We start from the raw sequence: 17,591 nt of genomic DNA on the forward strand, positions 1-17,591 counted from the left end.
CTAAAAAATACTGTAATGAAATACTGGCCAGTGTAATTTTTGAAATTTTCTCCAATCTGAGCATCTCAAATACCTTTATCTGAAGTTCTGCTCTTCTATAATATGTAAGTGATGTTGCCTACAATAAATGTACCCCATCCTACTCAGCACTTTAAATAGAAGTAGGTTATTCCGTCAAAAGCTCAAATGTGTCCAAGATACAAAATAAAAAGTGATCATATGATCTCTCTATTCTATCATAACAGTTCCTTTCAAGGTTTCAGACAAACATATTATTTCCTTGTATTTTTCTTCCTACAGTCACTTTAGGAAGGGCCTGAGCATAAAGAGTTTGCTAGCATGCATATCACAACTGCTGTATTTTCCATATAAGCATAATCAGCAAGTACAACTGTTTCTCAATTTGTTAAAGCCTACCATAAAATCAGTTCAAGTAACTAACCTTGACTAGTACATCACATGTGGATTACACCTTTTTTCCTTCTTTTTATTCTAGTTTCTCTATGTGATTTTAAATGCTAGTAGATGCCTAGATTTAGCTAGATTTTCACCTGTTTATGAAAATGAATGAGTGCTTTTTCTCACACAGAGGTGATTTTACACTTATTTGCCCAATGAGTCCACCCAGAATCCCACGTGGAAAGAGGGATCCTGGCATAATCTGGATAAGAGTGTTTCTTACCTCTCTTGGCTTACTGGCAATGGCAACACTGCCATCTTTGTTGTATTTGATGGGCGATCCTCCTTCTTGTACCAGGGTCCCATACCCTGTGGGGGTGTAAAATGCAGGAACTCCAGCCCCGCCTGCACGGATCCTCTCTGCAAGTGTGCCCTACAAGTGAGCAACCAACACCCTATAAGTTCACTAAGCACACTTCTGTATGTGAACACAAACATTTAGACATGGCTCCTACTCTCTAGAGGCTTATAATTCTAAAAAGCAGCTAGCATTGTATATTAGCATGAGTATTTCACTAATATTGTATGCTAGAAGATCAATTTTAAGAAGTTACTGCCCCTCTAGATCCATTCTAAATCCGCATTCAAAATGTAACTGCTTATTTGTATAGTCATGCTTTCAGTTTCCATACCTCCCAATGATCTCTTGACATATTTTAAATGTGTCTATTTTTGATATTCTAAGTCAATTTTAAAATCTGAATTATGAAACTTTACTTATATACATTAAGTAATGCAATTAAATTTTGTTTTATTTCATGCTCTATGTAGGTATGCTAAATTTTATTCAAGTTAATAATGTAAAGTGTTCAAATTTTAGAGCTTATTTTAAACCATTTTCATAAGTATTTTTATCTACAAATTGTCTAAGAAAAAAAACAAAGTGAAAAATATGGCACACAGGTGAACTGGTTTTTAAAAGCCAAGAGTACATCAAATCGTTTCAGAGTAGAAACAGCTGCAAGCAAAGTTTCTTTGTATCTTCTTTGGATCCTCATCTTTCCCATGGGTGACTCTTCTTCCTAGGTACCAGTGATTTCAAGACTAGTTTCCCTAGTTCTCTCACTCTCAACTGTTTTTCTACCCACGTTTTCCCTAAGGAATCAACTCTGGCCCTGAACCTTGACATCCTTCCTAACACTGAAGCCTACTGTGATAGCCTTGTTACATGACAGTCTTACTAGAAAACTGACAGGCTAGTCAATAGTCAAAAATTGGGGCTGGACACCATGGCTCATGGCTGTAAATCCCAGTGCTTTGGGAGGTGAAAGATCACTTGAGGCCAGGAGTTCAAGACCAGCCGAGGCAACATAATGAGATCTGTCTCTATGAAAAAAAAGAATTGGTTCATGGTATTAATGATGATGTGTTCATATTGTCCCAACCTTAAAAACTATTTTCTACTTTAACAGGACTCTAAGTATTCAACTCGAAGAAGAAACTAACAGTTGGTACTTGAGACATTGAGTCACTCAAGTAGGTGGAATATTCTGGGGAAAGAGAGACTTGGGGTATAACTGAAAATCTTCCAGATAACTGATTATCTAGTCAATGGAAAGAGATGACTCTACCTTGTGTTGTGAAGTTAGTAACATTCACAAAAAATTAAATCATCAAAATTACCATAATACTACTCCCTGCCTTAAAATATGTTTTATATATACCGTCCCTGAATACTCCCCTTCTATCATACTAGGTAAGGGCCTGAAAGTAGACTATTTCTGCAGACAGGCCTTCCGTAGGTGCCACCAGCTCCTTACCTTCACCCACCAAAGAAGTCCTGATCCCCACCATTGACACTCCTCCCCCTAGCCTTCAGGCTGCAAAATAAGCTGCCAGAGCCAGTGTTTACTAATGGACCGCTAAGTTGGGGAAAGAGACACTGACCTCTCTTAGCCTGAGGAAAAACTATAAAAAACGATGTACATACTTTCTGACAAAATAAGGAGTAACATAAAAGATACCAAGGGTAATCAAAAGGTTAATTTTCAATAGCTCCACAACCCAAAGAATACTGTATCTCAACCCTATCATGTGAAAAATACTGCTATGGACTGAACTGTGTTCTCCCCAAAATTCATATGTTGAATTCATAGTCACCAATGTGACTGTATTAAGATAGGGCCTATAAGGAGGTCATCAAGGTTGAAGGAAGTCAAAAAGGTGGGGCCCTGATCTGGTATGATTAGTGTTCCTACAAGAAGGGTCCTACAAGAAGAGACACCCAGAGTGTGAGCATGCATGCCCTCCGCCATGCAAGAACGGTGAGAAGTCGGCCATCTGCAAGCCAAGGAGGACTTCCAAGCCTTCAGAACTGTGAGAAACTTCTGTTGTTTAAGCCACCAGTCTGTGATATTTTGTTATAGCAGCCTGAGCAGACTAAGACATCTTTGTTTTTCTGGGGTTTTTTTGTTTTTGTTTTTTTTCAAAAAACTGAGAAAATGGAATAAATACCAAGCCCAGTGCAGTGCTATGGTATGTACAGGTAAGAGTGCTATAGAGTGACCAGGTGTGACTACAACACATGAGCCTCAGAATAGTTCCCCACGTGTGCTTTCTAGACAAACACACCATGATTTAATTATTAATTTTTAAAAATCTACTAAATTATGTTATTACCAACTTGGCAAAGTCAGTGGCAGTATTTTCTGTTGACTAAAATAAAGCGGAGTGACTCAGTTCAAGAGTTGAGAGCAGAGCATGTCAAAAATGAAGGAAAACTGTAGACCCTTCTTTTACTTAAAGGCTTCAAAAAGTTTTCCTTTCTTTATGAATAACTCCAATTAGTTAAGAGATGATACAGAAAATGAATGAAAAGTTGCTAGATTAATTATAGTAACCGCTTGCTTTGTAGTAACACCAGTTCCCTGGAAATCTAGGTTCTGATCCCAGCACTTACTCAGATATAGTCACCTGCACCTTTCATGGGCTTCACTCTGATGTGTCTCAGCAAGACCAGATCACTCACAAATTTCTAGCTCTAAAGCTCATAGAAATTGGAGGGGCATGGTGACTCACACCTGTGAGGCCAAGGCAGGTGGTTCATTTGAGGTCAGGAGTTTAAGACCAGCCTGGCCAACATGGTGAAACCCCGTCTCCACTAAAAATACAGAAAACAAAGTAGCTGGGCGTGGTGGCACATGCCTGTAATCTCAGCTTCTCAGGAGGCTGAGGCAGGAGAATTGCTTGAACTCGGGAGGCGGAGGTTGCAGTGAACTGAGATCACACCGCTGCACTCCACCCTGGGTGACAGAGTGAGACTCCACCTCAAAAAACATTAAAAATAAATTCATATAAATTAACTTTTTAGGATGATTCTCAAACATTCCAGCAAATCCTTTTTGTATGCTTCTGGCACAATACACATTACAGTGCCAAACTTAAAATCTTATCTTGCAGACTGGATATCTTTTAGAAATATCTCCTTTTTCAGTATACAGTAGAAGAAAATATTAATCTTTCAGCAATCAACAGGTGTGACTTAGAAACTAAATTCCTTGGTTTGGCAAAGTAGTATTCCCTCTGCCTTACCTCTCTTGCACGTGAAATTTCTAGGGAGAAAAAATGAATTTTTAAAGTTTAAGTTAGTACTATAAAAGCAAATCTTCTCACCTGTGGTGTCAGCTCCACTTCTAATTCACCAGATAAGTACTGTCGTTCAAATTCTGCATTTTCTCCCACATATGAAGAGATCATGCGTTTTATCTGGTTGGACCGAAGCAAAAGCCCCAAACCAAAATTGTCAACCCTAGAAGGAAAATGAAGGGAGCTTAGCAATGAGCATCTGACAGAACACTATTACATCTTTTCAAAGAGATAAAACTTGGTTAATTTAAAGAAAAATAAATCCTCTCTTATAGGCATTTAATCCACATTTTCAGTCTCCCATAACCCCAAAACTCTTGCAAGGTAGCTACCCTTTTATTTTACAGTTGAGGAAACTAAAACTCAAGAAGTTTAAGTGATTCTTTTGTGGGGTCGGGGCATGCACAGGGCAAGGTCTTGGCAGTAAGGGACATACGGCCAATATTCACACCCATGTTCACCCTACAGTTTTACTCCACACCTTTTGTTATTTTCATGGCTACAGAGTGATTCCGAGTTAGAAGATAAGCAAAGAGATGAATTGGTTCTTGTCCTATGCTTTGAAGGAACACATAAATGCAGTGGCAATATACTGACCCAAAAGAAGATTTGGATGGAGAAGCTCTTTCTCTTCTAAAAAGGAAAGAGGGCATTCTGGTATTTAAAAGAGAGATTAACATACTCATTGAAATGTGGACCCAAATTATAAATAGCTATGAACATTTTCCCTATATCATAAATATTTTGCTCAAGATTTCCACATTTGAACATTCTCAACAAAAACAACAACAACAAAAAAAAAAACAAACAAAAAATTAATCACAAGCCAGTGAAGAGTATAAGTGGAAACAATAATCCTGTATCTGTTAAATTATATATACTATAGTTTAATATCTTCATTATTTTAAAGCTGGTGCTCAATTTATTCTTAGAAATGGTATACATAGTGTTGACTTTATTTTTCCATTGGGTGAAGGTCTCCAGGTTTATGCCTTTCTTTATTTCTATTATTTTTCAAAGCAAAATATGCCTAGAATTTAAAGCAAAGTCAATGTAACAGGACAGATAACTGAATGAATTATTTTTCCATTACAGTCACCTTAAAGACTGAAGATCATTTTCCATTCAAGAGTCAGAAATATTTTAACCAACTAGAGAAATAAAACATTTCTAAGATAAGAATACTTGACCTTAAGCTGTTTTTAATGGTGAAATTTTTTAATGGCGAAATATTTTAATGATGAAATATTTATTTAATGGTGAAATATTTTAATGGTGAAATATCTTTTAATGGAGAAATATTTTTTAATGGTGAAATATTTTTAATGGCGAAATATCTTTTTATGGTGAAATATTTTTTAGTGGTGAAATTTTTTTAATGGGGAAATATTTTTAGTAGCAAAACACTTTTAATGGCAAAAAGTATGATGAGACACTACCACAAATATGAATGGATGGCTAAAAAAGAAGAAAATACCAAATCTCAACAAAGATGTGAAACAATCAGAACTCTCATATGTGCTAAGGGGAATATAAACTGAAATGACCATTTTGGAAAAACTGTTAGTACCTACTAATGTTGAATATATCCATATCCTATGGGTCAGCAATTCCATTCTAGGTCTATAACCAACAGAAACGCATACTTAGGTTCACCACAAGACATATACAAGAAAATTCATAGCAGCACTGTTCATTATGGCCAAAATTGGAGCCTCCAAAATGCTCATCAGCAAATAGATAATTGTGGCATACTACATAATGAAGTGGGTATAGCAGTGAGAATGATCTATAACCATTAGCAACAATGGTTGAATTTCACAGATTAATGTTGAGCTAAAGCCAGACACAAGAGTATACACTGAAATATTCCTTTAATATGATGTTCAAAATCAGACAAAACAAATTTATAAGGATCAAAAGTAAGGCTAACGATTAACGTTGGTAGTGGGATAAGAGAACAGTGACTGGAAGGAGCAGGAAGAAGGCTTCCTGGGGTACTGGTCATGTTCCATTTATCTATCTGGGCATTGATGACATGGGTGTGCAGCTTGTAAAACTCCATCAAACTGTATTTATGAGATGTTCACTTTTCTACATTACTCCATACTATGCTTCAAGAAAGCCTTTTAAGAGACAGAAATGTACTGATAAGGACCAGAGTGCTTCCTAGAAACAGAAGTTTTTATTTACAATCTCTCCCTCCTAATTCCTTTAGTGCTCTGATGGTTCCTTCCCTACAGAGCTTGTGTCATCTACACAGTTCATTCATCTAGAACTCCCTTACTGAGTGCTTATTCTACCACAGGTTTGTTAACTCATCTAAAACTCCCTTACTGAGTGCTTATTCTATCCCTGTGTCAGGCTCTGGAGCTACAATCATGAGTAAGACCTGGTCCTGGGCAGCTCTGAAACTGACAAAATAAACACGTAACCTATAATTACAACAGAGGGAGAGACATGCTAAGGGAATTAGGCGCAAATTGTGATAATTCTGAAAATGGAGAACCCAACTTTTGGGGAGGAGAAAGATAGCAGAAAAAAATCTTACAGGAGGTGGCACTTACATAGACATAGGAAAAAGAAAACATTTTGAGAACAGAGTGTGGGGCGGACTTGTAGAGAGAAACAGGCAGATGGACAGCTTTGCAAAGATGCACTCAGGAAACTACATGTTGAGTGTTCCTGGAATATGGACTGAGGGCAACAGCATGTGGGAGGGGAGAAGGCAAGATCAGTTGTGATCAGCCTTGTGGGATTTCATCCTGAAGGATAGGAAGTCCCTGTAAAAAGTTTTAAGCAGAAAAGTAACAGTATGATTAGCTGGGAAGGTTGAAAGATGAAAGGCCAGGATATCCGTGAAGAGGCTCAAAGTAGTCCAAACAAGCAACACTGAGAGTCTGAGCTAAAATAGTGGGAATGGGAATGGAGAAGGGAGAAATCAAGAGGGTCTTTCAGGGAAATAATTTGTAAGACTTGTTGCCCATCCTGATGTAGCTGCAGACCCACTCCAGAATTCTGGCTTTAGTGATGGAATATAAAGAAAGTTGGTTGGGGGAAATTAACGAGCACTACTGACGCCTACTTACTTGATCTGGAAAGGTATTAAGTATGTGACAAGCCACTGACATTTCTCCCGATACCACCTGTTCTCCCAACTTCATTCCACTCTCCACCCTCATACTCCTCACACCCACAAGTGACCATTACAGCTCAGCTGATTCTTTCCCAATTCTCAGAATTTCATTTCCAAACCTCTTTCCTACCCCCAGCACTCCTGACACAATGAACACTTCAAAGTGTTTGGGTAACAGGTAACTGTCAACCTCCTATTCAACTTGTTTTGCACCCCTAGCCTTCAAATGCTGAATCTGATAAGATTTCCCATCCACCATGGGTAGAAAAGAAATAGCTGCATGACTTACTCTCACTTTGTTCAAAAGAAAACTAATGCCTAAGTAACAAGTATTTTCAAGAGTGTAATTTTGAGCGAGAATGCCCTGCAAGTTAAGAATACGTTTGTCCACTAGGGGTCACCAGATGCCTAATGATTCCATTGTTCAAGGGTTGTCTCCCCATACTCTCAATGCACACAATGCCTTCTGAGTTTAATTTAACCTACTCCTAATACCTAGCTAGGTCCCTACAATTCTATTCCCCCAAATTCAACTCCACTGCAGCCTTCCCATCTCACCTCATGGCAGGCCCACCTTACAGATCCTCAGCCCAAAACTAACGCAGCAATCTTCGACTTCTCTCACAAACTCCACATTGAATCTCTCAGGAAATCCTCATTCCAACTTCAAAGCCTATTCAGAATCTGACCATTTCTCTCTCACTCCTTGTACTATGCACTATCTTGCCAGGAAACTGCAAACCCTCCCTGCTTCTGCTCCCTTACAACATGGCAGCCAAGTGAGCCTTATAAAATGTAAGTCAGAACACATCACTGCTCTTGCTCACACCCCTGTGATGGTACTTTCATTCAGAGTAAAATCAAAGGTCTCCAGAGTGGCCTGCAAGGTCCCATGAGATCAGATGCATTTTGATGTCCCCAACCTCACTCCATCCATTCTTCTGTTTGCTCACTTCTCTTCCTCTCCTGACCTCACCATCCCTCCAACACACCTACATATCCCCCACCTGGTGCCTTTGCACTGGCCTTCCCCTGTCTCAAACTCTTCTTCCAGACATCTGCATGGCTCACTCCCTCACTTCCTTCAAGTCTCTGGTCAAATGTCACCTCAGTGAGTCCCATCCTGATCACCCAACTGAATATTAAAACCCGCCCCTCCACTTTCACATTTCCATTCCCTATTACTTTTTTTTTTTTTTTCTTTTCCAAGGCACATATAACTTCACATATTGGAAAGTTTACTTATATGTTATGTCACTATTATAGTCCACCTCTCCCAAACTAGAGCATTTGGTCCATGAAGCAGAAATCTTGGTCTGTTTTATTCACTATTGTATTCTAAGCTGAACATCTGTTAAATGGATTTATTGCTCAATTCCACTGTCCCCCTCCTCACTGGCTCTTCTCTAATAATAGTGAAAACTTCCAAGTCTTTACACTGGATATTTACCGTTTGTCCCTCTGGATCTGTTCTCCAACCTCCAGCCTGCTCTGGACCTCAGATGGCTGCCCTGTAGACTAAATTGAGGGGTCCCCTTGCCTTCTGGCTTCTGATCGAGTTCAGCCACTCTGACTGGGTTCACCCAGGGGGAGGCACCATCAAGAGGATGTGGGTGAGGGAAAAATGTTGGGATTTATATTCCTCTGACTCTCTCCCTGAGAAGTTACAGCCCATTGAATAACCCCCTCCATAAAGCTTTCTTCCAGGTCCTACTAACAGCTGCCTCCTTTCACTCCTTCAGACCTGGGGCTGGTAACAGCACCCCTCCATTACAAACTCCAGGGTTCTTTATTATTCATGTTTTCCCTCAGCCCTGACCATTCCACTGAAAAGGCTCCCTTTGGTAAACTCCTCAACTACTCAGAAAATTCAATTACATTTGATATCCTCTGGAACCCAGACTAATAAAGTTATAATGAAATAATTCATGAAGGTGGATATGATCCATTTTACTTTCTGTAGTTTTAAATATCTGAAACTCCTATAGGCCCATAGTAAAGCCAGAATACAGTTGGTCATTGATTGACTTAGGAATTTTTCTAATTACTCTCTTCTGGATCTCTTTGGCTTTTCAACCCATTACCCATTTTAAGTTGGCTCTATTTGGAGATTACATCTCTTTATTCATTTATTTTAGCTCTGAGAATCATGGTTTATATGGGCTTTGCTTTGTTATTAGACTAGTATCCTGGCATAGCAATCAAGCAATGCATAAGACGCTAGCCCCAGGTGCACTACCTGACCAGTTCTTCAGGTCTTGAAAATGCTGTCAGCTTACAACGAGAGTGTTTCTTGCCACATAATTTACAACTCAAATTTGGAAAATGTATATCTTACCTATTATCAGACATTGATGATAGAAAACGAGTAAGACAAGTCTCTTACCTATAAAGGCTTACAAGACAAAGAAAAATAGATGTGATCTTTTGCAAATGGGGAACATATCATTTCTAATAGAGACATGAATATTAAAACATCTTATAGCTCTTTAACACTAAAGACAATGCTGATAAGACCTTCAAAGGATTGTTGCTTTCCTTTAGGAGCCAACATTTTTTAGCATACTAAAGACAGATGTGATCTTTTTCCCGCATCACAACAAACCTGGATTTCAAACATTTTGGTGACTAGAAAAAGTCTAAGGCCAAGAATTCATTAATGAGACACATTATTATAAAGCAAAAAGATACTGTATCAGAAACAATGTTCTGGAAATATTTTCATGTTCTGAATCTAAAATTTAATTTGCTGATTTTCTGAAATCTCATTAACTGGCAATTCTTGTCAGAATAAAATAAATAAAAATAAAGTTGCGATCACTTACCAAGTTGTATTTCTTTTGTTTACTTTTCATTTTAGATATACTTAAATCTGGATTAGATAATTATATTTAACATAGCAAGAGTACCAAAAAGAAAATGCTGCATTTAAATACAAGGCTAATTTATGACATACAGTAATTTCCCCCCTGCCCAAACTACAGTTTCACTTTCTGTGGTTTCAATTACCCAGTCACCTGCAGTCCACAAATATTAAATGGAAAATTCCAGACATATAAAATTCGTAAGTTTTAAGTTGTGCACCATTCTGAGTAACAGGATGAACCATCATCATCCTACTCCATCCTGCCCGGGATGTGAATCCTCCCTTTGTCCAGCATATCTATACTGTATATACTACACTCCTGTTCTTCACTTAATAGCCATGACGGTGATCAGATAGATTGTTGCAGTATTTGCTGTGCTTATGTTCAAGCGGTCCTTATTTTACTTAATAATGGCCCCAAAGCACAAGAGTAGTAGTGCTGGTAACTTGGATATGCCAAAAAGAAGCCATAAAGTGTTTCCTTTAAGTGAAAGATCCAAGTAAGAATTAATCTTTTATCTATTAAATTTCAAAGAAAGAGAAAAATATGTGCTAGTTTTGCTGTCGTATCTCAAAATGCAAAAGTTATAGCAACAGAGCATAATAAAAGCTTAGTTAAGATGGAAAAGACATTAAATTTGTGAGTGGAAGACAAATAGAAATACATTCCCATTGACAGCAATTGGGTTGAGTATTAGCCATGATTTCAGAACACATCCCCCTCGAATAAGGGAGGACTACTGCAGTTACATGAGACAAATGAAATCTTTCATGAGCTGAGCATAGAAGTTCAAGTATACATCCCAGGAATTAGTTAGCCCTTCCCAAACAAAATAACTAAATCCTAGGGAATGCCCATAATCAGCTCATGGCCTACATCTGACTATTAACTCCTTCAGAGCTGCAGCTTCCTCAATAAAGAACAAGGGCACAGCAGAGGGGTCACTGCTTTATCTCAAGGTTCAAAGTCATTGGTACAGAACCAGACATTTTAGAGTGATAGACTGACCATTGGGATCTCAAAAAACTATTATAGCTGACTAGTACAGTAATATATATATATACACACACACACACACGCAAGTAATTATAAGTGTAGGTACACATGTATAATCAGATTTCTTAGCCTTTGACAAAACAGCATCTATTCTGCATCAAGAATTTTATATTGATCTGCAGTATCCCTTATAAGCATAAAGCTATCTGGAAAACTGAAAGTGCTGATAATCAAAAGTATGTATAATCAAGTCAAATTAAAGGGCATAAAATATGTTTAAGAGTTATCAAGTTGTCATAAACAAGTTACTTCTCTATTTTCAGCTGATCTGAAAAGTCAGTTAAACAAGGGACAGATGATTTCTACAATCTCATTCCCCTCCAACACACAGTAACTCTGAGACTCACACTTACAGGCTCAGGACAATAGAGAATACAAAACTACTGTAAATAAACGAGATCGGTAATGTAATATATATATCAAAGATAAGTAAAATTCAGCATACAAAGAAAAGCTAAAAGTCTCTAAAGGAACTCGAAAAGGGGCAAGATCAATAAAGACTAGAAAAGTTTCTGTAATTGGATAAGGATACTTTGAGGATATATAATTTAAGTCTAATTTTGAGAGATGTGGATAGACAGGAAAGAGGAGAGACAATCTTCCAGATGGAAATAGACCCAGAAAAGGAAAAATGGGCACAAAAATAGCATCAGTTTTATTTCCTAAATAACCTACACTATTTATTCTAAACTGCTTTTGTAATCGGCTAAAAGGCCAATTGGGTGATTAAAAATGTAAAATCCTTAAAGTCTTTAATTGTTGAGAGCTGATGACTTACCATTTTGTAAAAATAAAAATATAGCTTTTCCTAACATAGCTAAATGTACCTTAATGTGCATGCCATTATTAAAATGATGGCTTATTTCTGACCAACATAATATGCAATCCTATTATCTTAAGTGCTGGCTGCATATCCACCTTCCAAGACCAGCCATGTTTTTATGATTAATGGTATCCTTTTATGTATGATCTAGAATGATGGCATTGCTAAAAGAAAGGGCTTTAAACAGATTTCAAATTGATGCCCACCTTGCTTTATAAATGATCTAACAAATAACATAAAACAATACCTTTAAATTTTAAAATGCAAGGCTTAATTTGAAGATATATATTCTAACTTCAATATATTTTAAGTTTAGAAAAATAAAAGCACATCACATTGAGATATAAAGTCTTAATTTATATCTTTATACTAGATGAAGCAAGTCTGATTTACTTATGAAGGATGGTACCAAAAACATTTGGATAAATGTAACCCTCTTGACCTTGTTAAACACTAGATTTTGATGCTCATGTGAGTAGGAGAAAATTTCATTTCACTGATAAACTCTGCTTAAACATTGAGAATTGGCATTTCTCTCCAGCCAGTTGTTTTTAAAATGTACACTTACCCTGCGTTGTTGCTGACTGCAGTTAGTCCTTTTACTCCAGTTTTCAGTAAAGCATCTATAAGATTCTCTGGAATTCCACATAGTCCAAAACCTACATTAAGCCAAAAAAATAAACAATTTGTAAAAGGGGTAATAAAGTTCTTTCAGAGAAGTGTGTGTTATTCTTTTTAAGAGGGAAATTAAACAAAGCACATTATTAGATCTACTAAGCAAAATACACATATATATCTCAGCAGCTTAATAAATGGTCATATAGCTGTATCCAAATGTTTTGCACCATTATATCACATATCACCGCCCAGTCTTTGAACCACAAGTATAAGGCCAAGTGCAACCAGTTTATATAGCTACACATTGCCCAGCTTGCACTTAACTATATATCTATTGTTGTCCTGCTTTATAAATCAGTTTTTCTATAACTTTTTTAAGAATGTTTACATGTCTGAGTAGATTTTGCACAGTTGGAAGCCTAAGCCCAAAACGGTCATTTCTTTATATTTTCCATGATTACACAAATTGTTTTGGGTTTAAAGTAAACATTCAATGACTTACTTGGATGAGCGGGGATCAATCCTAAAAATAATCCTTGATATTATTTATCAGAAGCAGGCAGCAAGTTGGGTGCGGGTGGCTCATGCCTGTAATCCCAGCACTTTGGGAGGCCAAGGTGGGCGGATCACTAGAGGTCAGGAGTTCGAGACCAGACTTGCCAACATGGTGAAACCCTATCTCTACTAAAAATACAAAATTTAGCCAAGAGTGATGGCAGGTGCCTATAATCCCAGCTACTTGGGAGGCTAAGGCAAGAATCTCTTGAACCCGAGAGATAGAGGTTGCAGTAAACTGAGATCGCACCACTGCACTCCAGCCTGGGCGACAAAGTGAGACTCCCTCTTGAGATTCCAAACAAGCAGCAGCAATAGAATGGGCAGTGGGGGAGGTCAATACAGATGTCTATGTCTACAGGGTCTCTGAAGGTGTAAGCTTATGAGATTAATGCCAACTTTTTAAGTAAAAAATTGGGATCTAGGGATTTTTTTCAAAGCTATTAATAAAACATGACTACTTTGAAGCTTCAGTTTTTCAAAACAGAAACACACAAATACACACACACACACAGAAAGTAAAATATTGAATGCTAAACCTTGCTAAACTTTTAGGAAGAAGACACTAATAAAACAGATGATACTATAATATATAAAATAAATAATGTATAATAAAATAATTATCATTTTTATACATCTTTGTCATTGTGATTTGCTGGTTTCATTTAAAAACATAAGGACATTACTGTAATATGAAAAACAGTATTAGTACTCACCACCAACCAAAACCGTCGCACCATCAGGGATGTCTTTTACAGCTTCTACTGGATCTGTATAAAACTTGGTATGGCGATGAGCACTGGTGGAAAAGGAACAAACACATCCCTGAAATATCAAAAAAAAAAATTGATAATCATTTAGAGATACAGCTTTGTGTGTGTAGCAATTTATTCAATTGACAGACAAATGATAATTTCATTATCCCCTCTATATATACATGTTTTTAATGTCCAGGTAATAATTGTATATAATGTATATATTTATACAGGTAATAACTGTATATATTTATGGCACACATGGTTGTTTTTATATGTATAGTAGACCCCCCTTATCCACAGTTTCCCTTTCTGAGGTCTGTCACCCCAGGTAAGTATGGTACAATAAGATTTGGGAGAGAGAATGCATTCTTATAACTTTTATTACAATATATTGTTATAATTGTTCTATTATTAGTTATTGTGACTAATGTCTCATAGTCTAATTTGTAAATTAAAATGAATGACAGACGTATGTAGGAAAAACAACTTATATAGGGTTTGATACTACCCACAGGTCAGGTATCCACTAGGGTTTTGGAACATATTCTCCTCAGATAAGGGAGGATACTAATGGCTCAATCAAGCTCTTTATAAATGCACACTTTTTTGTGGTAAAAATCTCTAAGCAATTTTCTAGTATACAATATATTATTAACTATAGTCACCGTGGTGTTCAACAGATCTCTTGAATTTATTCCTCCTAAATAAAATTATGTATCCTTTGACCAACATCTCACCAACTCCTCACCTCCAGCCTCCATAACCACCATTTCACCTTTCTGTCTGTGATACTATCCCCCTCTTTAAAAGCCTGGAGCTTTAAGTGACTCATACTTAAAAGTAGGATGGATATTTTATCCACAGATTATCACTGAAGTCCCCTTGTAACAGATGTCTTCTATTACATAAGGGAAAGTTCTAATTCCATCCTTTGTGGTCACCCCAAAGAATGAAAGTAGAAAGAAAAGTCTGTAGGGTCCAGCCCCACAGGGTCAGTGGGTTTTTCTCCCCGTGTGCGGAGACGAGAGATTGTAGGAATAAAGACAAAGACAAAGAGATAAAAGAAAAGACAGCTGGGCCTGGGGGACCACTACCACCAAGACGCGGAGACCGGTAGTGGCCCCGAATGCCAGGCTGCGCTGATATTTATTGGATAGAAGACAAAGTGGCAGGGTAACGAGTGAGAGCCATCTCCAATGATAGGTAAAGTCACAAGGGTCACGTGTCCACTGGACATGGGGCCCTTCCCTGCCTGGCAGCCGAGGCAGAGAGAAAGAGAGGAGAGAGAGAGAGAAAGCTTACACCATTATTTCTGCATATCAGAGATTTTTAGTACTTTCACTAATTTGCTACTGTTATTTAAAAGGCATGGCCAGTGTACAGGATGGAACATGAAGGCGGACTAGGAGCCTGACCATTGAAGCACAGCATCACAGGGAGATGGTTAGGCCTCTGGAAAACTGCGTGTGGGCCTGACTCCACAAGAGGTGGAGGAGTGGAGTCTTCTCTGAACTCCTACGGAGAAAGGGAGTCTCCTTTTCCTGGTCTGCTAAGTAGCAGGTGTTTTTCCTTGACACTGACGCTACCGCTAGACCACGGTCCACTTGGCAACGGGTGTCTTCCCAGACGCTGGCGTTACCACTAGACCAAGGAGCCCTCTGGTGGACCTGTCCGGGAATAACAGAAGGCTCACACTCTTGTCTTCTGGTCACTTCTCACTATGTCCCCTCAGTTCCTATCTCTGTATGGCCTGGCTTTTCCTAAGTTATAATTGTAGAGCAAGGATTATTATAATATTGGAGTAAAGAGTAATTGCTACAAACTAATGATTAAATGATATTCATACATAATCATATCTATTATCTATATCTAGAATAACTATTCTTATTTTATATATTTTATTATACTAGAACAGCTTGTGCCCTCGATCTCTTGCCTCGGCACCTGGGTGCCTTGCCGCCCGCAAAAGTCCATATACTTGAATTCAAATTCATAGCAATGGTGTTATCAAGCATCAGTTTCTGGTAACCGAATCTTCCATTAATAAATAAGTATTTACTGTAAACCTACTATGTGTCAAGTCCTGTACTATTTGTTCCAACATAGTTAAGTATTAAGACATGAGCACTGCTCTCTAAAAAATTAAAGCCAATGTGAACAAAACATATACCTACAGAGTTGGGCTCCAGGTTCAATCTTAAATGTCAAAGAATGCCTCCTAAAGGGACAAGAACACCTTACAAAACAACTCATCCTCCTACGGGGCTTCAGGTTTATGGAGCCTACATAAAAGGAACAAACCATTATCTACAAGGAAGGTAAGTCTAGCCTTACCAGTGTACTATTGGGTCCCAAATGAGTCACCTAGTGAATATTCATGAGCAATCAGTTGTAAACATTTCCCTTTCCCCTACTTCATCCACACTATGCACAAAAGGAAACAAGAAAGCAGATTCTGTAGCAATCATTCATACACAATATCACCTTTCCTTTATTCTCATTACACAGTCAGCCTAAAAAGAAAGAATAACATCTGAATCTTGGTATACTGCCACCTTAACATGCCAGTTGTGAGCTCACATCCACTGCCTAACAGTCTCCCAGACAGGCACAACTGAAGTAGTCAAGGTGACAGCATAAATGTCTATCATTCTTTTCTTCCTCTAAAAATAAGTGAGCACACTGCCCAAACCCTGAGAAATAAGTCTAGGCAGAGATAGAAAGGGCTTGAGCCACAAAGAGTTTTCCCTCTTTCCTATCCTCAAGTAGCAAGTATTCATCTGCTTCTATTTTAAACATACATTTTTTTAATATATTGAAAATGACAAGTGTGACAGCCTAAATAAACAGGCCAACAGAAGGATGGCAAGATAAAGTTGAGGATATCTCCTAGAGACACTTAAAATGACAGGTCAAGTTTTTGAAGCTTAGAAGGATCTTGTAATTTACCCAAAACTGTGTTAAAGCAAGACCAGATCCAAGATTTTGTTTGGCCTTCTACCTCAGGATCTTTCTACTGCAGTATGCTTCTCTCTAAGTTTTTTGAAACCTCTCATACTCTACTTCTCGTTTATTGATATACAACAAATCTTTGTGAGTGTTCTATTTCTTCCTGTATAACTCTGCTGTCATTATCTCCACCCAGAAGTGAAGAGTCAGGCCCTTATAGCTAGAAGCGGAAGAAAATTAAAGAGTTTATCCACAGCTCAACAGTCTGTGCAGTAAGATCACCCTAACTATTTCAATATGCTGAGAAACACAAATCCCACATACAGAGGAAGCTGGAAGAAAACTCATTTCCCCTATACACCTATACAGGCTTTTTAGATTCAGGTATCCATTCCCTCAAGCATTTACCCTTTGAGTTACAATCCAAATACACTTGAAGTTATTTTTAAACGTACAATGAAGTTGTTATTGACTATAGTCTCACCTTATTGTGCTATCAAACAGTAGGTCTCATTCATTCTATTTTTTGGTACCCATTAACCATCACCACCTCTCCCCTGCCCACAAATAAAAGCATATAACCATAGGCTTATCAAGAATTCTATTCTTTTGTTTCATCTGATAGTTTTCATTACAGTTAGAAATTACCAAAGAGCTTGCCACACTTCCTGAAAAAAAAAAAAAAAAAAAACCTCAAAAGTATTTTAGAGAAGGTATGTTTAGCCAGATAATCAAAAGTTAAAAGCATAAAGTGAAGATGTTTCCCAGGTAATCTGAGAAGGGCT

General features: G+C 37.7%; 1 protein-coding gene across 4 annotated transcripts in view; it reads right to left on the minus strand.

Moving 5' to 3' along the window:
* The window catches only part of OXCT1 (3-oxoacid CoA-transferase 1), a 144,522-nt gene that overhangs the window by 122,200 nt on the left and 4,731 nt on the right, over positions 1–17,591 (minus strand). For all 4 annotated transcript variants that reach the window (XM_073993379.1, XM_005556800.5, XM_015451333.4 and 1 more), the window contains exons 2-5: positions 13,816–13,924; positions 12,495–12,585; positions 4,072–4,207; positions 683–832 (exon numbers count right to left, since the gene is read on the minus strand). In XM_073993379.1, the coding sequence (XP_073849480.1) occupies positions 683–832; positions 4,072–4,207; positions 12,495–12,585; positions 13,816–13,924 (486 nt within the window). The remainder of the gene's footprint in view (positions 1–682; positions 833–4,071; positions 4,208–12,494; positions 12,586–13,815; positions 13,925–17,591) is intronic.

The sequence above is a fragment of the Macaca fascicularis genome, chromosome 6, assembly GCF_037993035.2.
Source record: "Macaca fascicularis isolate 582-1 chromosome 6, T2T-MFA8v1.1".
NCBI lineage: Eukaryota > Metazoa > Chordata > Mammalia > Primates > Cercopithecidae > Macaca > Macaca fascicularis.